Genomic DNA, 27,904 nt, shown 5'->3' on the forward strand with positions numbered 1-27,904 from the left:
CAACTTTAATTACTGCACTTTTTTCGTGTCTGCTTTTTATACCCCGCACAGGCTGTATTAAGTTTGCCACGAATTCGTCGGAGACGTATGGAAAACTCCTTCATTTGACAACATATCTTCACGAAATTTGTCATGAACTATTTTCCAAAGCAAGGGTACAATTTCACGACAGATTCTTTAGATCGGATCATTATAGTATACCATACATACATATGTATGTATGTAGCTGCCATACAAACTGACTGAGTAAATCAAGTTCTAGTGTAAAATGTTTTTCTGTTTATGAGTGGTATTATAGCTTCGGTGCGTTAACGTTTTTTCTGATTTCAGTATATTTTATTCGCACAATTTCACAATTACAATTTTCCTATTCATTAATTTTTTATATTTTTGTTTTATTAAATATTAATCCTTAAAATATTACGCCTTCCGCTGGAGATAATTTTTATCAAGGTCAAACCCTAAAAAGTTGTCAACACATCAGCACAAATATGTACATATGTATGCATATGTCTGGTGGAATTAGTGATCAGCTGTACAACAATTACATCGATTTGTTTGATCGAAGGTGACTCAATAGTTTTTGTTTTACATATAAGTCAAGCAAAGCAAGACATCTGCTATGAAACAACAACAATACAATTTTGCAAATGCTTTTGAAATAAGGGTGTGTAGTTGGCTGTGTGCTTCTTTGACGTAAACACTTGTGAGCTGGAAATTGTTGCTCGTACAAGATGCATAACAATAACAATTACTTAAAGAAAAAATAACCACACAAAGTACAACAAATGAAAACTTGTTCTTTCAAATCAACAACAATCGAAATTTAGAATAGTATTGGTTAAACCATGGAGTTTTTTATGTTTAGTCTTGTTTGCTTAAATACCCGTGTATATAACAAGAATGAACCACTGCATTTTGTTTTCAACACAGAGCTCCATAAAGCAGTAACTTTCAGTGAACCATTGCTGAAGCTTACGAGCCTTCTATTTCATTTCTAAAGCTCTTTATACAACTTATTATTTACCTTGTTATTTGCAATTTTTTTATTATTTACGATTTTCAAGGTTTCGTTAGCAAGCGTCAACTGTTCATATCCAAATACGTTAGACGCATTTTAATGTTGATTTGGAATTAGAAAATTGATGCAACTTTTATTTTTGGAATAATGCGTGCACTTACGTAAAATCCTGATTGAAATTTAGTTGATATCCTGAGGTAGCCATAATTATTCTTTTTCTGGCACTTCCTTTAAAACTGTAACAATCCACAAAATTACTGTTATAGAGCTGTTTTTGTTAGTTTTATAAAATTATTATTATTATACACTTTCACTTTGTAACACAGTTATTTTTATATTGGCGAATTGAATGCAATTGACCTTTTTAGTAATTCTCTATTTGTTTATGCTTTGCACAGATAAATTTTTTTCTGTATTTGAGTGTTCTGCAGCTACTGCTTCTTCGCCCACTTCTATCGTATTTCTATTTCGTCTTAGTTCGTTGCTGCTTTGTTATTGCTATTTGGAATGTCTGGCTAGTTTGTATTTATTTTGCCCTACTGCGTTTTATACAACGAAATATTAGTTACTACTTTGCTCCGCGAATGTACAAAACGCTTTGCATTCAAATGCTTTTGTTTCTGAAGATCCCCTTTTGGTTTGGCGTTCGATTATTCGTCGTTTCTTTTTGTGTACATTTTATATTTTTATATTTTGCACTTGCTTCTTGGTCTAATTCGTTGTTGTTTTTTTTTGTTGATTCTTATTGGAAAACGTATTTGCAAATGTAAACATTTTAGACGTGGTTGGCAACAATTTGTGAGCGAACGCGTTGCCAAATACTCGTATTATTTCCCATACACCAATAAACAATTGTATGTTTATAAATTATTAAATAAATACATTTGTATTAGAATTAGATCATTATTATATTATTTAAAAATAATACACAAATTTATTTTATTTTGACATGCAATGTTATATAATTATGATGAGCAAGGTATAAATTTAATTAAAGATTCGAAATTGATATCTCCAATAAAATATCCTAATTGAGTCATTTTCCATGAAATAACTGGAGCAACTTTCGTTCCAGTTTAAACTTTAATTTTTATAGGAAAGATAATAAAAAATAATTAATTAAATTTAAATGTTAGTTAAGTACGCAGATATGCAGAAGCGTTTTTCGTTAGACATTACGCACGCTATGGATGTGCAGCTTAATTTCTCCTCCAACTGGGAACAGTTTATCTAGTTAGATTTGCCAACCAATCCAATTGGACATATAAATACCGAGTCAAAGCAACTTTGTGATAAAGTAGATATGACAAACGTTCGTTTAAAAAATTTGTGGACTGTCAAAATTATCAAAGTTACAGTCATCGACACAACACGCAACGAAATTCTTTCTTCTTTTCTTAAATTTAATTTAAGTTTCTTGTTAACATTTATTATATGTGTCTATTTATTTTTCAATTAACGAAATCGCATATACATTGTTACGAAAAAATACGTGAAAGTCGATAAAAATCTAAACGAGAACAGACGGGCAACTGCGAAAGCGTGGAAAATTTGCGAAAGTTTCTTATAAGTTAGTTGCTTATATTTGTTAGCCGCTTTAATTAGTGCGTAAAGATTTCGTTAAATTTATTGCATGCGGCTATAGATACGACCTTATTAAATTGGCTTGTATCTTTTAAATAAAACAAAAAAGTGTAATATTGTGTCTAATAAGCCCATTAAGCAAGCATTAATAATTGTGGCTTTTGAGTTCTTGTGAGGCGTCTAATAAGTGTACGTGTACACCTATTAATATTAAGTTCTATCCACGTTAAATTTTACATATTCAACGACAATAGAAATACCAAGCGAAGAAAAAAATACAAATTGTGTAATTTATATGCAAATGGCTAACGAAACGACAAAAAAGTGCGTGTGATTGTATGCGCTAATGCTGCTCCAAACGGGCAGAAACGTTATACCTTAGTTGGTGACTGAGTGCGAGAGCGCAACAAGTCCAATTGTGGGTTGAATGTGCCTAGTAGCCTAACGTGAAAGGCGACCGATAGCAAACGAAAAACGTCAACTGCGTTACAGTGTGTAAAAGCAACGCGACAATAAACAAACTCCAGCTGCGACTGTGACTGCGCGTTTGACGCAGCGAAGTAACGTAGAGCAAAGTGCCCGTGCAAAGCAATACTAATTAGTAGATGATAATGCCGCTGAAATTTTTGAAAAAGTATCGTCAATATAACGTGACATCGAAGAGCTTGTTTGTCATCTCAGTGCATCATTTATTAGGTGAGTTTTTATTTTTAAACCATAGTTTCTTGTGTTCTCGTACATAAATGCTACACAATAAATCTTTGTGGGGGTGTTAAACAAACATGTAAATGTTTCAAAAATAATTTTTACTGTGTATACATATGTACAAATGTATTAGCTGTTGTGTAAGTTGCGATTTGCTTGAAGAAATGATTTTTTCTTGTTATTTCACTGCTGATAAAACACATTTTCACGTAAATTGTAAAATCATATAAAAATTCTTTGCCTTTATTTGGCGAAAGCAAGTGGCTTAAGTGTTGACAATTGATTGAAAGGTGCGCGATAAAAATATATATTTGTGAGTGCATGTGTTAATATGTATGTACGTATATTCCAATTGGATGATAAATACCTATACGCCCCTTTTGTAGTTTAACGTCAGTGCTTTGTCGACGTAAACGTATTGATTCTGCCGGTGCATAATATTGACACTTGACGAAAGTAAATACAAACTAATGTGTACAAACGCATGTGTGGATTGAATGGATTAAAGTGCATATAATAAAAAGTTATTATTATTCAACTAACTCAGAAGTCAAAACTCTGTAATTACATAAAACCTTGTAATTATGAGCATTAAATTTAATACCGGGCATACATATATTAAACTATGAGTGATTTACGTCAATGAAACCAATTCCTCAATATTAAAAACGTTAAACGTTAACTTTCTTAGGAAAAAAGTATATTAGTATAGTTTTTATATGCATTTCCGTAAAATTAACCTAAAGCTCATTAGTCATAGCTCTTCTAATTATTTTTTTGGAAATATGCAAGATGTCATTCTGTCTTCAGAAGTGTTAGCAACATTATTTTTGCATATTCCTCCTCTGGATAAGCTCCCTTATCCGTATACCCCATTTATACCGAAATTCCTGTTTTTTACCCGACCGCCAAAGTAATCAGAATCGTGTCTGATACTGGAATTCCTTTTTTAACAGCTCCGAGCAATTATTTTTATATTTCAGGCGTAATATTTAATATAATTGTTTAATTTGCACACTTTTGTTGTTGTTAAAAACATTTATGAAGTAATTTGCGGGAATGCTGCCGGTGTGACAGTCCTTGGCCGGATAAAAATGGGGGTCCGTTCTTGTAAGGTAGAACTGACTATCGCGGGAACGGCCACTTGGTAGTAGATATAGCTGTCACCTATCGAAAAATGAGAGACATAATATCATACATACATACATACATACATATGGTAAATTATACAGCTTCATTTCCCAGTTAATTTTCAACAAAAGCTCATAATTATTTAAGCTCAGCAGTGTCATAAATTTCAACATGCTGCTGAGTGTTACTGTGGTGATGAGGTCGAATTCTACATAGATTTAAGGATCTACATATATTCAACAAACTGCTGTGCAGTAATGAGGTGCTCGGGAATTTCCATATCGGCAGTTTGCACAAGTCCGGTTACAGTGCCCCAATTATCATTGTTATGGCTTATCTTTTTTGTTGCATTATTATAAAAATGGTTTTGTCCCTTAGGCTAATGTTTAAATCTCCGCTATATATAGATATATTTTTTATAAACAAAGTATTTTCCCTCTTTATAACTTCTCAATATCTGTCCTACAACTCTTTATAGCCGAGTTAACAACCGCGCGCCAGTCGTTTCTTCTTTACGCAATGTGACGCCAATTGGAGATTCCAACCGAAACCAGATTCTTCTCCACTTGATCTTTCCAATGGAGTGAAGGTCTTTCTCTCCTTCCTCTGGCGTGTACTGCGTCCAATACTTTCAAAACTGGGGTGTTTCCGTCCATTCGGACGACGCGACCTATTCAGCGTAGCCGTCGTATATCTCATACAGCTCATCGTTCTATCGGATGCCATATTCGCCGTGGCTAACGCGCAAAGAACAGTAAATCTTTCGCAGAACTTTTTTCTCGAAAACTCTTAACGTCGACTTATCAGATGTTGTCATCGCCCATGCCTCTGCACCTTATAGCAGTAAGGTCCTTACATTTCGACCAAGCGCTTTGAGTCTGTAATAAATTTGATGAGTCGGTTTTTATCAGTTTTGGCTATGTCTTCTGGTTCGCCGAATGTAAGATTATCGAGATGTTTCAATCTCGAGTCTTATAAAGGTAAAACAATGGAGGATAAATTGCCTGGATGTTTCACCTCACCCTTTTTCACACAACTTTGGCTACTAGCGTCCAACAAGATTTTAAGCCCACGACAGTCGGATTTACGTAACCGGAATGAACCCGGATTTTTATCCGGCCAAGGACTATCAACACAAAAGAATTCTGCCGCTACAACAACAACAACATTTTAAGACGCCAATGGAGATCCACTGTGAGCAGGGTGATATCAATTTAGAATTTTAGAGGATGCCCACAGGGAGGAGTACTAACCGCCTGTTATAGAGCCTTGTCGTGGACGAACTCAGAGGGAAATTTGGGGACACTTTTTGCGATGTCGTACAAAGGGAACAAGACCTGGCCATCGTCCCGTTTTCTAGTCGCAGGTCTCTACCTGGCCTCAGGAACCTAACCCTCGTGAGCAGAGAGATAGAGATGACTAATATGTTAAAATATCTTGGTCTCACGCTGGTTCCACTCGCGGTGGAAGCAGCATGTTGATCTGACTGGTCAAATCTAAGACAGATTATTAAATATGGAGCGGTGGCTTGGGCCTCAAAATCATCGCAGACCTCGGTAGGACTTGAGCTAACGAACGATTCGCCTGTGTTTGCATGTTACTGTTTAAGGCAACGGTACAATCTCCAAACAAATTGTTCAGATTGAACAAATATACATATAGCTGCCATATAAACTGAACTGTCATAATACGGAAACATTTTTATTTGTGACGGCTATTCTAGCTTCAGTGCAACCGAAGTTAAATTTTTTCTTCTTGTTTTTATTTTATCTCCACCCACATTGTTTCTCCGGCCATAAGATCTACGCTCTCTACTCTCTTAGTGCGCCAATTTTTTACAACAATATTCTACCGCATTCCACTCCAACCATTCTTTGTTTTATAACTTTAACGTCACATCTAGTTAAGCATACCCATATACGCATGAATAATAAACCTAACATCTTATACGAGTACCATACTACCTACTTTATAACACTCATACACCATAGAATTTTTATTTATTTGAGTTGATTTTGTTGTTCGTGTTTTTCTGACTGTATTTTGCCCGTTTATTTAACGCTGTATGCATTTTATTTGCTAATCAATTTAAGATAAAAATTGTTTTATTCTCCCTCTTTCAGTTGAGTTTATTATTAGTGTTATTCATTCTTGAGGTGTTCTGTCTTCATTAACGCCATTGTAGGCGCCGTCAACGGCGGATGTTGACGTCAACTGTGACGCTGACGTTCGTTGTTTAGTTCGGCTGCACGCAATTGATATTCAGTTATTAACAGTTTAGTTATGAACACGGTTAATTCAGTTATTGAGGTGTGTAGTACGCTTAGCTCATAACAAGCTTTGTTTTTTTCCCATTTATATTTTTTGATAAGGCAACTAAAATTCCTTTCTCATTTTAAATGTTATGTATGTATGTGGTTAAGTGCGTACATTTGTTTGTACATATGTATGTATGTACATATGTTTGTATCTATGCAAGCATGCGGTTACTATATGAGCGCGTTAGTGCGTAGCGCCACTTGTTTGGCAATTGATGTTATGTTTTTTGCCTTGCTGATTTTATAGGTTTCGAGTTTTTATACTCTCGCAACAATGTTGCTAAGGAGAGTATAATAGTTTTGTTCACATAACGGTTGTTTATAAGTCCTAAAACTTAAAGGGTCAGATATATGTATGGTTATATATACCAAAGTGATCAGGGTGACGAGTAGAGTTGAAATCCGGATGTCTGTCTGTCCGTCTGTCCGTCCGTCCGTCTGTCCGTGCAAGCTGTAACTTGAGTAAAAATTGAGATATCATGATGAAACTTGGTACACGTATTTCTTGGCACCATAAGAAGGTTAAGTTCGAAGATGGGAAAAATCGGCCAACTGCCACGCCCACAAAATGGCGAAAACCGAAAACCTATAAAGTGTCATAACTAAGCCATTAATAAAGATATTAAAGTGAAATTTGGATCGCATTAGGGAGGGTCATATTTGGACGTAATTTTTTTGGAAAAGTGGGCGTGGCCCCGCCTCCTACTAAGTATTTTGTATATATCTCGGAAACTACTATAGCTATGTCAACCAAACTCTATAGAGTCGTTTCCATCAGGCATTTCCATATACAGTTCAAAAATGGAAGAAATCGGATAATAATCACGCCCACCCCCCATACAAAGATTATGTTGAAAATCACTAAAAGTGCGTTAACCGACTAACAAAAAACGTCAGAAACACTAAATTTTACGGAAGAAATGGCAGAAGGAAGCTGCACCCAGGCTTTTTTTAAAAATTGAAAATGGGCGTGGCGTCGCCCACTTATGGACCAAAAACTATATCTCAGGGACTACTAGACCGATTTGAATGAAACTCGGTATATAATATTTTCTTAACACCCTGATGACATGTACGAAATATGGGTGAAATCGGTTCACAACCACGCCTTCTTTCAATACAATGCTCTTTTGAGTTCCATCTGATGCCTTCTCTGTATAATATATACATTAGGAAATGAAAATACAATTCAATACTCAAAGTACACAAATTGATCTAATCTAATTAAATTTATAGCAAAATAAAAAAATATGCAAATGACGGATAATGAAATCTCGATTATCACTTTATCATGCGAGAGTATAAAATGTTCGGTGACACCCGAACTTAGACCTTCCTTACTTGTTATTATTATTGTTGTTACTTCAAGTGAGTTTAAGATTCTAATGCTTTCTTTAGTACTCGAGTCTCAAATATTTTATATGGTTTACACAACTGAAACATTCTCGGATTTTTATACGACAAACAAATTCCAACTGGACAAGGATTTCTTATAACTATGTATCATTACTAGACACGTAAATGGAACTAAACTCGATTATAAGGGGTTAAGTTCATTCATTTTAAGGTGTAAGGTGTAAATATATCCGAACTTTTTTCTTTCACGCTTAGATGTATTTGACAGTATACAAAATGTTAAAATTGATATTTCTATACAAAATAGCGGCAATTGGGTGAGTCTTCCGAAGCACCATTTTCAAGAAGGCAGTGGAAGAGGACCAGCGACCTAGGAACTTATACTATCAGAAGCAAAATGATATAACCATTTACTTGAAACATGAAGATTAATATATTAAATATAGTAGTATTTATATAGAGTGACATCATCGTGGAAAATTTCAAATTCTACTAAATTGAAAACAAACACATTATAAATCGTAGACGTGCGGGTGACATACTTTATTACTGTTGTATAATACTGTAGTCATTTCGTGTATTGAATAGAAAAATTTCACAAAACAAAACAATGTGGGCTAAGTTTTGAGAATCTTTTGACAATTTCTTCAACAGTGACTTCAATATGAATTGGAATTTCTCTCATTTCTCCCTGCATCCGCCTCTGTTATATAGCAGGCCGGTCAACCAATACTGCTCTGTACCAGCTAACCTTGGAGATACAGAGTTCGCAGGAAAGTGAGGAGGTAATTTTTTACGTCTTCCTAGACATCGAAAGTGCCTTCGACAACAGGTCTCATATGAGCGTAGTAAGGGCACTGAAGAAAAAAATGTGACAGCACTGGTGCGCAGATGGATAAAGGCCGTGCAGAATAGCTGAAACCACAGTAGGGGATACCAGGTTTGTCTCGGGCCTAGAAGAGGCTGCCCGCAGGGTGGAGTGCTATTCCCCCTGTTCTTCTCGTGGACGTGGTCTTTTCGTGGACGAACCGTTCGTGTTGCTAACTGATAATTCTAACAATGAAATCCGCTGTGCGGATATGTGGATGACATTATTATGATAGCTAGAGAAAAATTCTCTACGATATCGTACAAATGGGTCTAGGCCTAGTCAAGGGATGGTGCAGTGGGGTTGGACTGAACCTCAGGACTCTAATCCTTGTGGTAGAGAGATAGAGATAAATAATATGGTCAAATCTCTTGGTCTCATGCTGGATTATACTCTGCGGTGGAAGCAGCATGTTGATCTGACCAGTCAAAGTTTCTAAAGCAGTTATGGTGTGCAATCGACCAACTGGAAGATCCTGGGGCTGCAAGCCAAGGATTGTCAGGTGGTTGTACACCATGATCGTGAGACCAATTATCACATATGGAGCGGTGGCTTGGGCCTTGAAAGCATCGTAGACTTGCGCATGTCCGACGGCGGCACCTGTCATGCTGGATCTCACATCGCGTCACCTATTAAACGGTCAGGTTGCCAAATACACACTGCTCCAAATGACAGCAGAAGGGTTTGGGAGAGGTAAGGTAATCTCTTCTCAGCGCATGAAGGACTTAATACCACTGGCTCTTCTCCCAAGGAAAAGCTTTACCAAAAGTGTAAAACTTCACTAAGAAGTTCAAGGTTACCCTCATCAGTAAGGCCCTTTGGAACGATTCCGCTCACAAGCTATTGTATAGGGATAGTACAATCAAGTGTACCACTTCGACGGCTTGAAAACGTCGGAGGGGAGGGGTAGTTTTCCGAGAGGTCTTTGCTATAAGTCAGTGCGTAGAGATAAACCTCCAACGCAACTATCGTAAAGAACTTAGCGACAGTCAAGCGGCACTTAAAGTGATCTCTTTGTACGAGATCAAATTGCTATTGGTGCAGAAGTGTATCGAATGACTGAACAGTCTATCACTTCGTAACATAGTGCACCTTAACTGGGTGCCCGGTCACAAAGGTATAGCCGGGAATGAACTGACTGATGTGTTCGTCCACTCCGCAGCATCCACGAATATGGTAGGACTTGAACCCTTTGTTGCGGTAGGTCCTCTTATCATAAAGGAGCTGCTCCGCAAGAAAGAAGAAGTCGCCAGAGAGAGAGATATTGGCAACAACTCCAAGTCATGCAACATATCAAGTTGCTACCCCACATTAACTTTTATAGAAGCACAGCACGTTAAATATGTAATTAACCTCACTAGGGACAAATTCAGACTACTTGTCGCATTCTACCTTGGCCACTGTTAGCTTAGAAAACACTTATACAACTTGGGCCTAGCTTCTTGCGTAAATTGCCGGTTCTGCGACAGAGAGCTTGAAGCACCAGAACACCTGCAAAAAGACTGCATAACAGTCTGCAGATGTAGGATAAAGGCCCTTGGATCCATGTTTCCAAATAGGGAGCACATCGCTTCAATAGCACCTAGCAGTATATTGGAATTTATTAATATGCTGGGGCTAGGTGAGTCGTTGTGACTTAGGAGACTTAATACCAATATTGTCGTTATTATTATAGTTATTATTATTTTTCATACCTTTGCAACTCTGGAACTATGATTACAGAAAATGTTTTGTAGGGTGTATGCATGTAATATTTCTACATTTACAGACTATTCGAGGGTTAAAAGGTTCTAACTGGATTCTATTTTAGGAAACTTTATATTAAAGATCGATTGAATATTGTGTAAAAATTTGGTTTTGCAAAGTTTTTCTTTTTTCCCAAATTACTTCACTACTTCACTAATTATTTTCAACTCTTCTAACGCATTTTTTAGTTATCTGGCAAACATTAAGAATTCGCGTGAAGCACTTGATAAGAAAGTTATAAAACTATTTGCGTGTGTGTATTGAAAGTTGACTAAGCGAAATATCTCTAAGTAATATTTGTAACCAATTTAATAACAAAAACAAAATCACATAGCTTTATCGTTTATTGTTTCCTAATATTATGATTACCTTCCGCCATTTCCGGTCCGTGCTTAAGTCTATTGTTTATTATGTTCTTTTACCTTTTAAGCCAACAAGTGCCTCAACTTATCTTAAGAATTTACGCTCTTATCTTGCAAAATATTTTTATTCTAATCTACATTTTTGTACACCAATAGGAAATATCTATATATGTATGTATGTCCAATTAAAAAATCTAATATTTATTGCTTATTAGCTTCTAATTTAATTTATTCATTGGTCGCCACATTTGGCAATGCGTTTTGCCATCATTTATTCATGAATATAAGTATGTATTTGTAAATCTTGCGTTTCCAGTTGATATTCTTTTTAAAATTACTTTTTGATTTTAATTATCTTACACTGTGCGTCAATAGTAGGCTCACTAAATGCAATTATAGGTAAATTCTTATACCCATTAGCAACTTAGGCCTTGAGTTCATGCCAATACCTCTCTCTACATACTCCTTCCTCCTTGCGGAGCAGTTCCTTTGTAGTATGAGGACCGACGACGATGAAGGATTCAGGAACTACCATGTTACTGGATGCTGCGGAGCAGGCGAGCTCATCAGCCAGTTCATTCCCAGCTATACCTTTGTGTTATGTTCAGAGATTTTAACATTGTCTTTGATAGCAATACATGCCGAATTTCAGGAAGAAACCTTGTCAAATAAAAAATTTTTCTTCCAAAGGACTGGATTTTTTCAGCACGGCTAAAGGAACCTGGTTAGAGAGGTATAGATGACTAACATGGTCAAATATCTTGGTCTAACGCTGGATTCCACACTGCGGTGGAAGCAGTATGTTGACCTGACCATGGTCAAAGCGACTAAAGCAGTAATGGTGTGCAATCGATTGTCAGGTGGTTGTACACCACGATCGTGTGATAATCACTATGAGGCCGTGGCTTGGGTCTCAAAAGCATCGCAAAGCCTTCGGTAGGGCTTCAACTAACGAGACTGCAAGGACATACATGCAACTGCGCACATACCTTCACCTAGTAATCGGTCAGGTAGCAAAACATACACTACTCCAAATGACAGCAGAAGGATGTGGCAGAGGTAAGGTAATCTCATCCTAGCGGATGAAAAAATCGATGCTCATATAGTGAAAAAATACGTGTTTTAGTTAAAACCTTAACTTAGAACTTGGATGAATGAAAAAAAAACTGAAAATTGGATTTTTGGCAGACATTATTTCAAAAAAATGAAAAATACGCGACATTTTTTTTTCAAATAGTTGTAAAAAGTCATAGTCTTTAAGAATTGTATCTCAAAGACCTGTGTAAAATTTCATGAAGATCGGTTGAATAGTTCTCGAGAAATCTTGCCAACCGACTTCAAAAACACAGTTTCGAAAAAAAAGTGTTTAAAGACGGCGCACTTAGCCTAGCTGGCCTCTAGCGCACAAGTTTCCAAGGCTGTATCTCCAAAACTATTACTTGGATTTTGCAGTTAACCGGAGCAACGGAGTTAACTTCACTAACTCTTGAATGAATCCGGATTAACTGCGGATCATCCATTATTATTATAATGCTGCCGTCTGTCAAGCCTATAACTCGTTAATGCGATATACAATATCGTAACGTAACTGCTGTCTTACCTTCTGACTAGCAATTTTTCAGCATATTTTAAACTTCAGACTTTTTGATAGAAAGATTAGGATTGTACAGAAGCTTTCTCAGTACTGACAAAAACTCACCAAATTGTCTATCAAATATTAAGAATTTTTTGTGATCATTTCTCACTGCGAAAAAGGTATTCTGACATTTTTTTTTAACGATTTCAAATATATTGCCATAATTGGTACTCATTTTCCGTTGCCATATTTTTGTTGTCGACTGTTATTAACGTTTATTTGCATGCATAATTTATCTCTTTCATTCTGCCACACATTGTTTGTCGTCAGATGTGTTTTTTATTTTGTTTATTCTTGTCCTATTTAAATTTCGTGATTAATAATTTTTATCTTATAATCTAAATTGCCGTTATTTTATGGTGCTATGCTCCTAAACACCGCAGTTCAACAGTTTTATGGTGATTAATTATTAATATTAATTAATATTAAGTACATTTTTCGGTTCTCGCACAAATTATATATAAAAACTAGAATGGATCCGATTTACCTTATACGTTTAAGTCCCTGTCAACTGCCAAATTTATAATCATAAAATATACAAATACAGGGATTGTGGAGGCATTTTGAAAATTGATATTATATATTCATTGATTTGTGACACGATCGCTTGGCTTGTTATGAGAGGGAGCTTTTGCATACCCCAATTCCTTACAATAAACTTGATAACCCTTAAGCGCCAGCTACTGATTTTTTAGATCTTTTCGTTTTATAGCAATATCTTAGGGAAGTTATAAAACCACTTACAAGTTACCTGGCACTGAGCTTTGGGTCTAATAAAACGGCGCTACTTGCCATACAGCCAACGGAAAAATTTAATGAAGGAAACTTTTGGTGAGCGCATTATATCTTGTCGTAGACCTCCAAGATCGTGCGACCGCTGGACTATTATGGGGCTATGTGAAGTCACTGGTCTACGTAGAAAAGCTCGAGACGTTTGACGACTTGAAAGAAGATTTTGGTGGTGTTCGCACAACCGAGGCCTCCAATTGACTTGGACATTTCGTGAGATAATACGTTTACCACACTAGGTTTTCAATAATCGATTGTGACATTCGCTGTGTGGCTTGTGGCGCCGTTCTGTTAGAACTACATATTGTCCAAGTCCATATCATACAATTCGGGTCAAAAATATTCGGTTATCATTGAGCGGTAACGATTCCCATTTACAGTAACGTGACGGTTTTGATCACGCATGAAGTACGGCTCAATGACGTCGCCTTCCCATAAACCGCACAAAACCGTAATTTGTTTGGAATGCAATGGTGACTCATGGAGTACGTGTACGAGGCTCCAATTGACTTGGACAACGATTTTGCTGTGAGATAATACGTTTACCACACTTCAGTTTTCAGATAATCGATTGTGACATTCGCTGTGTGGCTTGTGGCGCCGTTCTGTTAGAACTACATATTGTCCAAGTCCATATCATACAATTCGGGTCAAAAATATTCGGTTATCATTGAGCGGTAACGATTCCCATTTACAGTAACGTGACGGTTTTGATCACGCATGAAGTACGGCTCAATGACGTCGCCTTCCCATAAACCGCACAAAACCGTAATTTGTTTGGAATGCAATGGTGACTCATGGAGTACGTGTACGTGGATTGCTGCGTGTCCAAGAACGCATATTTTGCTTATTGACGAAGCCATTCAGCCAGAAATGAGCCTAATCGCTGAAGATGATTTTTCGATGAAAATCCGGATCATTTTCAAGTTGTTGCTTAGACCAACTCACGAACATACAACGATTCTGGTAGTCAAGCGACTTCAGTTCTTGCGTCAATTTGATCTTGTAAGGATGTAGGCCAAGATCTTTTCGCCAAATTCGTCAGCGCTTGAGACGTGTGAGAAACTGATTTGGATCTTCCTAAATTGATGCGCTAGCGGCAGCAATATCCTCGGCACTACTTCTCTGTCTTACCGGCACGAGATCAATTTGTATTCAAATTTTTCTACTAGACACTCAATTGTTGATCTGACGGGACGATTATGACGACCATAAGTTAGACGTTGCGCTCTTAAAGTTGAGGCCACTAAGTACGAATTTCGGTAGTAAATATTAATAATTTCGACTCGTTGTTTCATCGTATGTCTTTCCATGGAAAAATGGCAAACCTTACTGAAGAGAAATGTCAAAAAAGCGGGAAAATATGGCGTTGTTTGTTGTCCCTATCAGTCTACTTTTGTAGCGTAGACTAGTGTCATCTGTCTAGCAGCTAACAGATGATTTCTTCCAGTGCGCATTTTCAAGAAATATTACGTATAATTAATCACATGCTCTTTTTGACAAGAAAAGTTTAATTAATTAACCAAAAAATTATTTTTGACAAGAAAAGTTTAGGGATCCCAATGGTCAAAGATTGAGCTGTTGTTACTTAATCGAATTGGTGATGACAACACCACGATATACTCCTTATAAACATTATTATTTTACTGAAATTGGCAATATATTAAAAGCAAATAAAATAAAAAATAAATTATATATTATTCTCAATTCATAATGTCATAGATCATTCAGAAAATTGCGCTCATATATTATATGTATACACTTTTTAAACTTTGTTTAAAAATATTTGTCTTTGCGTTGGCAACTTGCTCATTGGTATGCAAAGACAATTTCGCCGTCAACTTTTTATTGCCCTAATATTCTTTTATATAAAAATTCATTTGTCTACATCCAGTATAAACGTTTGTTTATATGCATAGAAACGCTAGTTGGTATTGTTGGTAATAATAATTATGGCATACTAATAACATTTGTTTGTTTTTTATTTCGATTTTGGTTATGACAATTATTATTATAAACAAAACGCGTGGCATTGGCAGTGGGCGCAGCAATAGCGTGGAATAACAGACGGATTCATACAACAGCTGTCGTGCTTTGGTCGACCTATAAAAATATTATAAAGTATATCTTTGTAGCTATGACAATGGTTGCTTGCAATCTTCAACTCCAGCTAAAAAAGAACTTTTTTGTACTACTCTTCGCTTTTAATTGAATTAAGTAATTTTTATTATATGTCATTAAAGTTAATGGCAGCTATGTTTCTCCTTCGCGCGGTATATCCATCTATAGTTTGCTTGTATATATGTACATACATACATACTATATGTTACTTTCCAATAGTCATATGCTGCTAATTAATTGGCTTATTGAAAATTCTTAAGTAATTCGAATTTCGTTATTTTACTTGAAAGTGCAATTTACTGCTGCTGCTGTCAGCTGGAAGTTAATTGAAATTACCTTCATCAATCCATCTGTGTGTGAAATGTATCATCAGCTATTAGCCGGTTGTGATCAGTTTCGTTCAATTGTATTAAAAATGTAATTTTAGAAGGTCAAAAATCATCTAATTTTTTTAGGGACGATGGTCCATCCGTTGAGTCCAATTTTCGATGACTCGTTCGAGCATTTTGACTGGTAACTGAAGAAGTCTAACGGTGTGATATCATACGATCTTGGTAGCCAATTGACCAATCGGCCCAAAACGTGAAATTATCTGCTAACTGAAATGTTCTTTGCATAAATCCATTGATTGATGCGATGTGTAGATAGTGGCGCCGTCTTGTTGAAACCAAATGTCGCCGAGATCACGAGCTTCAATTTCAGGTATCAAACAGCTGGTTGGTGGTTGTGGACCGATGATTCCACCGGTCTACAAACCACACCAAATCGTTGTTTTTTCTTGATGAAAAGGCAGCTCTTGCAACTCTTCAGGTTGTTCTTCCTTCCAATTGCGGCAATTTGGCTTGTTTACATACCAATTGAGCCAGCAATTGGCTTCATCGCTGAACAAAATTTGGTTCGAAAAGGTCGGATTCTCTAAATCTGTCGTGTTGGCATCATATATTATGGATCGTCTCAAAAAATTTCCTTTAATATTTTCGTTACACTTCTAACAGGTTTGGTTTGGTTAGGAAGGATTGATTTTTCGTGCGGCCACGAATAATTCCACTTGAACAGCTAGAGATGCTTGACCGTTATTATGCCCTGAATTCCTTGGTATGGATTAAAAAGACCGTCACATATCAACAAAGCGCCTAGAGCCAGCCCAACATTTAATTAAGCTAAGTGATAGTAATTCAACTTTTAGGTTCCACTCCGAGCCAGTTCCCATCGTTATGGAATTGGGTAACGGTATTACTTCTTGCAAGCTCATCGACTTTACAGTTACCGACGATTCCGCTGTGGCCTGGCAGCCGGACAAATTTACTATGTAAGTAGCTTGATCCTACTGCTAGTGAGGTGGCAAAATAGTTGCTTGACAACGGTTTACTGATTCAAACGAGGTGAGTCTCCGAAAATACAGGCCGGATAAAATCCGGTAACGTGGAACGGGCTGTTGTAGGAATTGATTAACTTTTAATTATCCAGAATCGACCCTAACATATCAAATATTTGTACAGCGAGCAACGAGTCCCTGTATAACACTAACATCCTCTATGCATGCTCAGCTAATTCTACAGCACGTCTTGGGCCTATCGTTGGAAGACCTTGATGACAACTTATCTCAAATTTACCATCCTAACGGGAACTGGATAACCGTTAAAACAACAACAACGAGACTTGGGTTTCTGAAGATGAGGTCGAAACGTTTTCAATAATCTAGCAAATGGTGGTCCAAAAATGAGCCGAAAACGAAAAACCTAAAACTTACTGAAAGCACTAAAAGTCATCCCAACCGAGGCTTATAATATGAGTATGGAAATTTGGATTACGTGCTTGAGTTGGTTTAAATAGAACCTATTTTGAAGGCGATATTAAAGTTATGTATTAAAATACGTAAAAAGGTTGCTGTTGTTTCAGTCAGTCAGTCCGAATCAAAATTGATCAGAGCTATACTCGGAATTTTTCGGTAAATTTTCTGTGTCCTTTACATTATAACTTTTGAAATGGAATGAGTTCGCTACTTTTTAGTTCGAGGTATAGTTTGCAAAATACTGGCTGAATAACGGAATTTGATATGGTATCAGATCCTCAACTGTTAGGTATAAATCCGCCACCTTTTGCTTTTCTTTCGAATGCTGTTTTCGCTGTTCAGTTAGGGAAATGGCTTTGGTATATTGGAGTCTTTGATTTTTGGTTGGATAGCCGAAAAAGCAACCCGTGTTCGGATAAAAGCCGGGCCAATTCTGGTAAGGTCGAACCGGCTGTCGTGGGAATTGATATTGGAGTCATCAATGGGCTTGACCATTCTATTTTTTTTCTTATATGAATCCATAAAATACTCATGTCAAGATTTAATTAAATACAAAACATTTAATTTCACTTTACAGAAACATCCACAACCGTTGATTGTACAATTAGTTCGGAAAGCAAAGGACAAGAGTGTTTAGACAATGTCTGTCAGCGATTAAATCTACAAAAACCCGAATTTTTCGGTCTACGCTATGTGGTGAAGGGTAAAGAGGACGAATTGAAATGGGTTGATTTGGAACGGTCCTTAAGCAGACAGCTGGAAAAATATGCAGCGAGTACGAAAATATATTTACGCGTGCGCCATTATGTCGATCCATTGCGCAGTGATGACTTGACACGTTGCTATTATTTTCTGCAATTGAAAAGTGATATTTATGAGGGTAAAATTATTTGCGATATACGCACTGCCATACTGTTAGCGCTCTACTGCCGACAAGCCGAATATGATAGTCATCAAAATGACAAACAGACAAAGGATAATCTGAAGAAGTCACTGGTGTTGCCGAAGAATTTACAAGGTAGCAGGAATTAAACAAACTGGTCTATACTTTTTGGAAAATACATATATGATTTCCTTGCAGGTCTCGCCAACGATGACAATCTGCTCGACAGTCTCATTATAGAAGTGTTGCAGCAGAATGCCGGCATTCAGCATCTGCAGCAATCCAAGGCTGAAGAAATGTACATACAATGTTGCCAGCAATTGGATGGCTATGGTGAGGAGCGCTTCCCCGCAAAAGACACACTGGGTAACGATCTGTTGCTTGGTCTAGCTATTAACGGCATGGTTGTGATGGCCGACAATGGGCGCCAATATTTCCCCTGGAAAGAGTCACAAACGGTGTCGATCGACAAACGTACCATTAAAATCGAACAAAACAAAACGGATGGCTCGATTGTGGGCTCATTCATATTTCCAGATGCCGAAACTGCGCGTTACTTTTGGAAATTGTGCGTAACACAGCATAAATTCTTTAAACGCTACATAGACGAAGAATCAGCGTCGTCTGTGGGTGATGCGGAAAGCGCGAATGGCAATTCGATGAGCGTAACTGGTGGTGGTGGTGGTGGCGTGTTAGCGGGCGGTATGGATGCTTACGCTTATGGTGACTTTAATGATTCACGTGAAGATTTGCTGCTTGAGCAACAACAACGTGCCATTTACAATCCCAATGCGATAACGAGTGGTGGCGGTGGCGGCGGTGTTGGTGCGCTGTCAGCGGTTAATCCAGAATTCATGTCAGCGCCGGCTTTACATCATGGTTTGCTCGCCTCCACACATGCGTCCAATGCGTTAATGTCATCGAATATATCGCTAGCGGCCAGTCATCAGTCTGGCGGCGGCGGTGGCGGTCCGAATGGCGCTATGCATTCACATAGTGTGGGTGCTATAGCGCCGAGTTGGCTGGCAAAGGTGAGTCATACCTTAATATATATAACTGGGTATTTTTTATACCCTCAACACGAAGGCTCGGCTATAACCGCATAAGCGGTGTCTATGCCAATAGAAGAAGAAGAAAAACACGGACTTTGTAACATTCCGAAAAAAACGTCGGAGACTCTATAAAATATATAGTTAAATGATCAGATCAAGTGATAAAAATCAATTTAGCCATATCCGTTTGTCGGTAATATAATACAACTGGTCCCTCAGTTTTTGAAATATCGATCGAAATTTTATATACGTTTTTTTTCTCTTCAAAAAACTTCCCGTTTGTCGGAATCGATATTGGACCACTGTAGCTTATAACTGTCATACAAACTGATAGATCAAAATGCAGGTACAAAGGTATGGAGAACTTTTTTAGTTGATTGTACAAGGCAACGGTGCAATTTTTGAAGAAATTGTTCAGATCGAACCACCGTAGCATATATGTAGCTGTCATACAAACCGATCGATCAAAATCCCATCTAAACGTGGTTTGATCCGACCCTTGCGCAGCTTCGTTCTGGATATTGTTGCAGGTTAAACTCCTACTTATCCAGAATCAGCCCCGACATAACAAACAATTGTAGCGTACAACGAGTCTCCACATGACTAGCCCTACACATCTGACACCCCTTAACCTATGGTCCGACCCCGTCGAAACAGCAGTTTCCTGGAACTATCGTTGGATGATCTCGATTATAACTTATCTGAATCTTACCATCATAACTGGAACGGGGAATAACAACAACATCAATCAAAATCCAGTCCTTGTGTGGAAAACTTTGTTAGTTCACGAGATATCTTCACCAAATTTGCTATGAATTGTTGGTCAAGGCAACGGTACAATATTCGAATAAATAATTCAGGGTGTAGAAACTAATCGATCAAAATCAAGTTTTTGTATGAAATATTCTCTGTTTGTAAAGGGTATTTATAACCTCGGCGCTATCGAAGTTAACATTTTGTCTTGTTAAATAAATATTTATTTATTTGTTAACTGTCTTTGTAGGAATATGGCCACGAATACGCTTCGACGCAGCATTTATCGAATAGCATGTTGGATACACGCTTGCAGCAAAGCAGCTCCTGTTTGGATCTAAGCAATAATAACGCCAATAATATCGGCGGCGGCGCCGCTTTCCACAGTAGCAGTAATAATATTGTACACGGACATTTGAGTGGCAGCGTAACGAACAACGGCAGCAATGTCGCACTGCACGGCGTGGACGCGCACGAGCGTGAGCGGCTGAAAGCCATGTTGCCGACATATCGCCCAGCGCCCGATTATGAAACTGCAGTACAGCTGAAGTATCACACACCTGCCAGCGAATTGCATCATCCGCAAATGAACAGTTACGCCAACTATCAACCGCAATTGGCGTCAAGCGCCTCTGCCGTCGCTATGGCTGGGACGCCGGCCGCTAGTGGCGCCATCTATTACGCCGGCTCACAGCCTGATGTACACAATGCGGCCGCAATTTACGGTGATGGTGTGCTACTAAGTCAATTAGCGCCGCACCGCTACCCTGACGTAGCGCAACCCGCAGCCGCTATGCATGCGCAGCATCATCATCTAACAGCGGCGGGCGTTACAATGGCGCCAGGCGGTCATAGTAATAGTGTGAGTGGTGGTGGCGCTTATATTGATTTGGGACATCGCTTGCAAATGGTGCGCAGCAAACCGCCGCCACCGTATCCGGTTAACCGTTTGAATTCTTCGTCCACCCCCGACTTGGCGGTCGCATCACATCGACCGCTCATGGGTTATCGTTCATATGTGTCGGGTTCATCGCCGGATCTGGTGTCAAATCGTAATTTACCCAATCCACAGTATCCGTATGTGCACAGCAGTAGCGTTGGCGCAGCACAAGCTGTTGGAAGCGTGGCTGCTACCAACCATGCCTTGATACAACCGCATTCCTCGTACATGGGCGCCGGGCATATCGGTCATTCACAGCCATATTTGCCGCATGGCACTTTCGAAAACTTAAATATGATTGAAGAACAACCATCTATACTGTCGCAGCTGCGACAGGACTATCTCTTTTTGCCACCCAGCTATGCAGAACAAAACACAGCTACCAGCAACAGCAACAATATTTATCGGCAGACATCACCATCAGTGCAGGCGCAGCATCAAGCGCCACTGCCACAGGTGCCGCAGTCACAAACACATCAACAACAGCAGTTGCAAGTGAACGCCTCCAATGCTTCGTTGCAACGCAACACTTTAAACGGTTCTATCGAACCGATTTATGAGAATGTGCCACATGCACGCTATGTAGCTGCAGAGCCAGTAGTGCAGCGGAATATGGAGCAACGCTCGTCGGGCTCTTCGGCAACCAGCGAAGCGATGCGTAATCGCACAGCTTCAATACAATCGGCGCCGGGTGGAACGCATACGCAGCCGCAGCTGCAGGCGCAGCAACAAATACCACCAGTGCCTGCAGTGCGACATCATCATCATCACCAGCACCAACAACAGCAGCAGCAGCAACAACAACAACAACAAGCGCTTCAACAACAGCAACAAGCGCTTCTGCAGCAGCAGCAGGCGCAGGCGCACGCGCAAGCACAAGCACAGCAGCAACAAGCCGAAGCGGAAGCAGCTGCCGCGGCTGCACTCAACATGCATAAATATGCTGAGCGCGCCGCTAGCACTGAACTGCAATTCTTAGAGCCAACGCCACCGCAACGTGCTGTGCGTGCCGCCTCCGCAGCACCGGCCATAGGTCATAATAGCGGCAGCAATCATCAACAACAATCAATGATGCAAACACCGCCGCCAAGGCAACATCATCATGCGCATAAGACACAGCAGTTAATGCAGAACGCCGCGTCCGGCTCCCCTTCCATCGCAGATGCTGCAGCTGCAACGTCGCCCAATAATGTGGGCGCACGCGCTCATACAACTTCGTCACTGCACGACGACACCACAGACTCAATGCTGCATGCAGCGCAGCAACAATTCAGTGCCATGAACATCTCTTCGATATCATCTAATGTCTCGGTTTCGGCCGCCGCCACCATGCAGCACTCTGCGTCGCATCATCAACATCATCATCATCGCTCACACAACTCATCGCTACTCGACAGCACTGCCAACTCTAGCAACACAACACAAAGCTCGAACACAACGAATTCGTCAAACACCACCGGCAAGGAGGGTAAACGTAAGAAAATTTGGAATATTTTGGGCCGTAGCAAAACGCCGGACAAACAGAAATCCGCCACGCTCGGACGGGAGAAGGCGTCGTCATCGAATGCGGCAAAGACAGCGGCGAAAGTTAAACTCGCACAGGACGATCTGAATTTGATGCATCGCTGGTCGACCGGTGTGTCGCGGCTACAACCCATTTCCGGACAGTACTCAAAGGACAAATTGGTGAGTAATTCTGTATCTGGTATCATCCCTCAACAGTGGACCCAAAAGCAAACGTCAGAGACCGTATAAAAATGTAAAATATCCTATTGACGAGTTGTGTCGATTTAGATCAATATCTCAGAAACTAGTCCATATAGACAGCCAGACGGTCTATACATATGTATATATATGAACTGAGGTACAAGTTTTTGATATATCGATCTCAAATTTTGCACACGTCACTTTTTTTTCAAGTCTTCGCTTATTTGTCGGAACCGCCCATATCGGACTACTATAGCATATATCTGCCATACAAACTGAACGTTCAAACTCAAGTCCTTATAAGAAATTTTTTTCTTTTGACAAAATATTTACACGAAATTTGGCATGGCTTATTGTCCAAGGTAAAGCTACAACACTTAAAGAATTTTTTTAGATCGGACCAATATAGCATATATGTATGTATATAGCTGCCATACAAACTGAACTCTCAAACTCAAGTCCTTATAAGAAATTTTTTTCTTTTGACAAAATATTTACACGAAATTTGGCATGGCTTATTGTCCAAGGTAAAGCTACAACACTTGAAGAAATTTTTTAGATCGGACTACTATAGCATATAGCTGCCATACAAACTGAACGATCAAACTCAAGTCCTTGTAGGAAAACTTTTTTATTTTACAAGATATCTTGACGAAATTTGGCAGCGATTAATGTTCATGAGAACGCTCCAATCTCCACAAAAATTGTGCAGATCGGACGACTATAACATATAGCTGCCATACAAACTGAACTATGAAAATTAAGTACTTGTATGGAAAACTTTTTTATTTGATAAAATATTTTCACGAAATTTGGCACAGAATATTTTCCAAGGTAACAATAAAATCTCCGAAAAAATTGTTCAGATCGGACGACTATAGCATATAGCTGTCATACAAACTGAATGTTTAAAATAATGTTCTTGCATGGGAACTCCGTTATTGGTGAAGGGTATTATATAGCAACGGTGTAATCGAAGTTAACGTTTTTTTTGTTCTATATATATCTTATTTAATACATTTATCTATAAAAAATTTTATGTAAAACTGTTACCCATATATGTATTTACAGTGCCCAATACTCACTGAGAAGCTGAATGATCCGCAACTGTTCATGGAATTTGAAAGTATACCGAAGCGTTGCGAAAATGCCAGCTATGACTGGGCGCTGATGGAAGAAAACGCGAAGAAAAATTCCGATCCAAACTTTTTGCCATACGATTATAATCGTGTTAGCATAACGCCGACGTGGGAGAATAAAACGGGCTATGTTAATGCGTCGCGCATTTCGGTAAGCAGAATAAAATTATGTTATTAAAAAAAAAGTATAATTAAATAAAATATAATTAATTAATTATACTCAGGTTAAGTAAAGCAAAGTATCAGCATTTATAACTGAATAACAACTGGACACATTTTATGACCTCCGACCTTTAACAATTTCACTAATTGTCTTCTTACAGGCCACAGTTGGCACAAATCAACGCTTCTACATAATTGCTCAATCACCACAGGACAAGCTGACCACAAATATTTTCTGGCAGTGTGTCTGGGAGGCAGACGTCTATTTGATTGTAAAGCTATCGGAGGGTCTGAATTACATGCCACCAAATAGCAACCAGCGGCTCGAGTTTGATCAAGTGAGTTTGCCCCAAATACTTCCGATAACTTTTCATTTACTCACCACATTCGCTTAATTACAGTTCCAAGTGTATCAGGAATTCTCACAAACCACAGATCGTTGCATTACCAGCAAGCTGCGCCTCTTTCACATACCATCGCGTCGTTATCGCTCCGTTTGGCATTTGAACTACACTAATTGGGGTGAACAGAATTGTCCATTGGAGGTGAATCACTTTTTGGACTTTCTCGAAGAACTGAATTCCGTGCGCATGGCTTCGGCAAACGAAGTGCCACCGGGACATAACACCAATCCGCCAGTGTTGATACATTGTCTGGAGGGTGGTGGACGCTCGGGCGTAACGTTGACCGCTGATTTGTTACTCTACACGCTGGATCATAATGAGGTGTGTATTGCTGTGTATCTGCGGTACATTGTACTTCACAATTATTTTAATGCAAAATTTTCGTGTGTGTTTTCAGGATTTGGATATACCACGCGTTATAGGTCAACTACGTGATCAGCGCGATAGCATAATACCGTCCTTAGCGCAGTATAAATTTATTTATAGTCTACTCATAACATATTTAAAGCGTACGCGTTTAATTTGAGCGCCAAAATGTGCCTTATAAAAACAAAAGAAAAACAAGCCCTCCAAATCCCAAACTCCTCACTCCCCACACTTGTGGCCATTATTACGAAATTTAAGCAATTCTAAATTGCATTAGTTTTAAAACAGCGCGCTAACGAAATAATATGCGTATCGCAGTTTTTTTAATTTTAATTTACAGTTAGCTTAAGTGACGATATTTATATTTATACAAAAACAAAATGAGTAAGCAAAAAAGAGAAACGAAACAAAAACAATAATAATTTAGAACACAATGTGAACGAACAATTAAAAATATGCGATAAACTATTGATTAAGCAACATTGTTTACAATACATTTTTTTTATAACCTACATACATGATATATGGTGCTTCCATCGAAAAAGTGACTGACCGATAAATACACTGTAGACCCCTAAACACATAAATAATCTGTTGATAAGACACTATACACCCTAAAACACGTAAAAATTTGTTGATAACGAAGCTTTGTTGAAAATATTGAAAACCAATTATTAGGCCAAATACTTTTGAAAATGCGAAAAAGTGGAAAAAATTATAGTACAATGAAACTCATTGAAAAGCAAGATAAAATATAATAACAAAAATTATAGGAAAAAATTACTGCGATGAAAGCCATTGAACAAGCAAGATAAAATATCAAAAATGAGAAAAAAAAATTACGAATGATCTGTGGTCCGGAAGTGGAAGATTAGTTCTCCGTGGTTGAATTTTTAAGGTTTAAAACGTTTAATGTCGATTTCGAACAAAACTATGAGTCCTTTAGAAAAAGTTATATGGCAAAGTTGTAGTAAACCAAGAGATTTACGACTTTTGTATTAACACCTTTCTCACATAACCTCAAAATTTATTTTTTTCCATTGGAAAAGCAAAATAAAATACCAAAAAAAAAAGAAGTACGGAAGATTTGAAGTCCGGAAGTGGAAATGAAAAGAGCTACGGCTTTTTTTTATTAATACTTTTCACACATAACCTACAAATTTAGGTGAAAAGTATAATAATACTTATGAATAATACTGCGGAATAATAGGTATAGATATTTTTGCTTTTTCTGAGAAAACTTTCCATAGTAGTGCATATATATTTTTCATGGTATTAGAGAGTTTAAATTTCAGAGACGACATTTTTGAAAAGCAAGAGTTTTTGAGAGAGAGTCAAAAAACATAAAAGTCATAAAAATGTTTCACAAGAAGTTTACACAAAGTAAAGTTAAAAATAAAAAATCCAAAACAATTTTAATTCAAAAAATAATTTTTTAAAGTTGAAATTAAAAATAGAAATTCCAAAACTTTTATAATTTTTCGATGATTGAAATTTGGGTTTTTTTTCCGATATGAAGTCAAAGTACATAAAAAGGTTACACAAGAAGTTTACACAAAGTGAAATTAAAAATAAAAATTTCAAAACGATTTAAATTTTAAAAAATAAATTTAAAAATTCAAGTTAAAAATAAAAAATCCAAAACTATTTTAATAAACAAAATGTTTAAGTATAAGTTAAAAATAGAAATTTCAAACCTTTTCGAATTTTTCAGTATTTTGAGGTTATGTGAAAAAAGTAGATCTCATCATTGCCAACAACATTTTCATGTAACTTTATTCTATAGAACACGTAGTTTTGTCGTAAATCGAAATAAATCGTTTTTAACCAAATTCAAATACACCCCGCAGCTCTCACTTCACGACCTTAGATCTGCCGTAAATTATTTTTGCTTTCATTTTTGTTGTTTTATTTTCGTTTTCCAATGCATTTCAATTTACTTTAATTAAAATTTTTTTTTTTTTACACTTTTCACCATTTCAAAGATTTCTACACTTTCCTAAATCAATTATATTGAAATTTATAAAACTTGTTATTATTGTACTGCTGACCTTTCATGCAAGTTTCACACCATTTTACCACTATTTATATTAATAAACAAATTTATATAGCATTAAACGCAATCACTTTACACATTATACAAAATTATACGAGAATTATACGAAAATTGGCATACCATTTTATAGCCATTATGTCATTGCATTATTGAACACTAAACACACATAAACATAAGTTATGTATTTAATAGCCTGTTTACTTGTGCGCTTTTAAAAAGCCCATTTATCAACATAAAATTAACTTAATTGTATGATTTGTGTAATTGTTAAAGTTATGAAGTTTTCCATATATGACGTATTCTATGTATGTATGTGTGCACGTATGCATGTATTTAGTTAGCGTTTAGTTTAAGTGCATTAAGTGCCTGTAGCCGCATTGGCGGTACAAATCCGTAGACAAGAAATTTAAAATTATTGTTATGAATTAAGTAAGGCGTTTTTTTTGGCAGCGTCATGCTAACTCAGCGTAGCTGATTAGAGAAATTTTGTTTTTTTCTTTTGTTTTTAACTTTAAAGTTACATATCATTATAGTCAGTCAGTATCGTATTTGTAATTGAAAGCAATATTGTGTTGCATATACGTCATACATACATACATATATATAAATAAAATTTGTAATAGCAGAAAATACCGGCTTTTTAGTTACGTTAATCGGTAGGGGAAATTTGTATAGTTGACTATTAAAAATTTTGTACCTGATGAATTCCACGATTCCGATGTCGAACTTGTCATAAAGCTCGGCACTCAAAGAGGAAGTAAAGAACCGTTTATTTACTCCCTTCTAGTTTCTAACTTTAGCGCTTGCTTTTCAAAAGAACACTGCCCCGTTAAAGTTGCTGTAAGTCTAAAAATACTATTACCGGACTTATGTAATAAGCCCTTGGTTCTAGTCTTATCATACTTGGGTCATATCTGCTTCGTTACCTTGCAGTTGGTTATTGATTTCCATTTACAATTAGCTATTTATTCAGTGAGTATGAAGCTCTCTTTTGATGTTGTTGTAGTGGCAAT

At 37.6% G+C, this 27,904-nt stretch overlaps 1 protein-coding gene across 1 annotated transcript; it reads left to right on the top strand.

Annotated features, from left to right (window-relative positions):
• The first annotated feature begins 2,372 nt into the window (after positions 1-2,372).
• Positions 2,373-25,814, top strand: LOC126753208 (tyrosine-protein phosphatase non-receptor type 14). Its single transcript, XM_050464456.1, has 8 exons — positions 2,373-3,301; positions 18,007-18,447; positions 18,511-19,343; positions 20,368-22,743; positions 23,836-24,054; positions 24,227-24,403; positions 24,467-24,790; positions 24,867-25,814. Exons 1-8 carry the CDS (start codon positions 3,211-3,213, stop codon positions 24,993-24,995), a joined length of 4,590 nt encoding a protein of 1,529 aa, XP_050320413.1. The 5' UTR covers positions 2,373-3,210; the 3' UTR covers positions 24,996-25,814.
• Positions 25,815-27,904: the final 2,090 nt, after the last annotated feature.

This window comes from Bactrocera neohumeralis, chromosome 3, assembly GCF_024586455.1.
Source record: "Bactrocera neohumeralis isolate Rockhampton chromosome 3, APGP_CSIRO_Bneo_wtdbg2-racon-allhic-juicebox.fasta_v2, whole genome shotgun sequence".
Lineage (NCBI taxonomy): Eukaryota > Metazoa > Arthropoda > Insecta > Diptera > Tephritidae > Bactrocera > Bactrocera neohumeralis.

Excerpts from the sequence above, each read along its gene's own strand:
- LOC126753208 (XM_050464456.1), top strand. The coding sequence starts at position 3,211 with ATGATAATGCCGCTGAAATTTTTGAAAAAGTATCGTCAATATAACGTG. Across the intron at positions 19,344-20,367 it reads CGCCGAGTTGGCTGGCAAAG|GAATATGGCCACGAATACGC; the intron begins GTGAGTCATACC and ends CTGTCTTTGTAG. Across the intron at positions 24,791-24,866 it reads ACACGCTGGATCATAATGAG|GATTTGGATATACCACGCGT; the intron begins GTGTGTATTGCT and ends GTGTGTTTTCAG.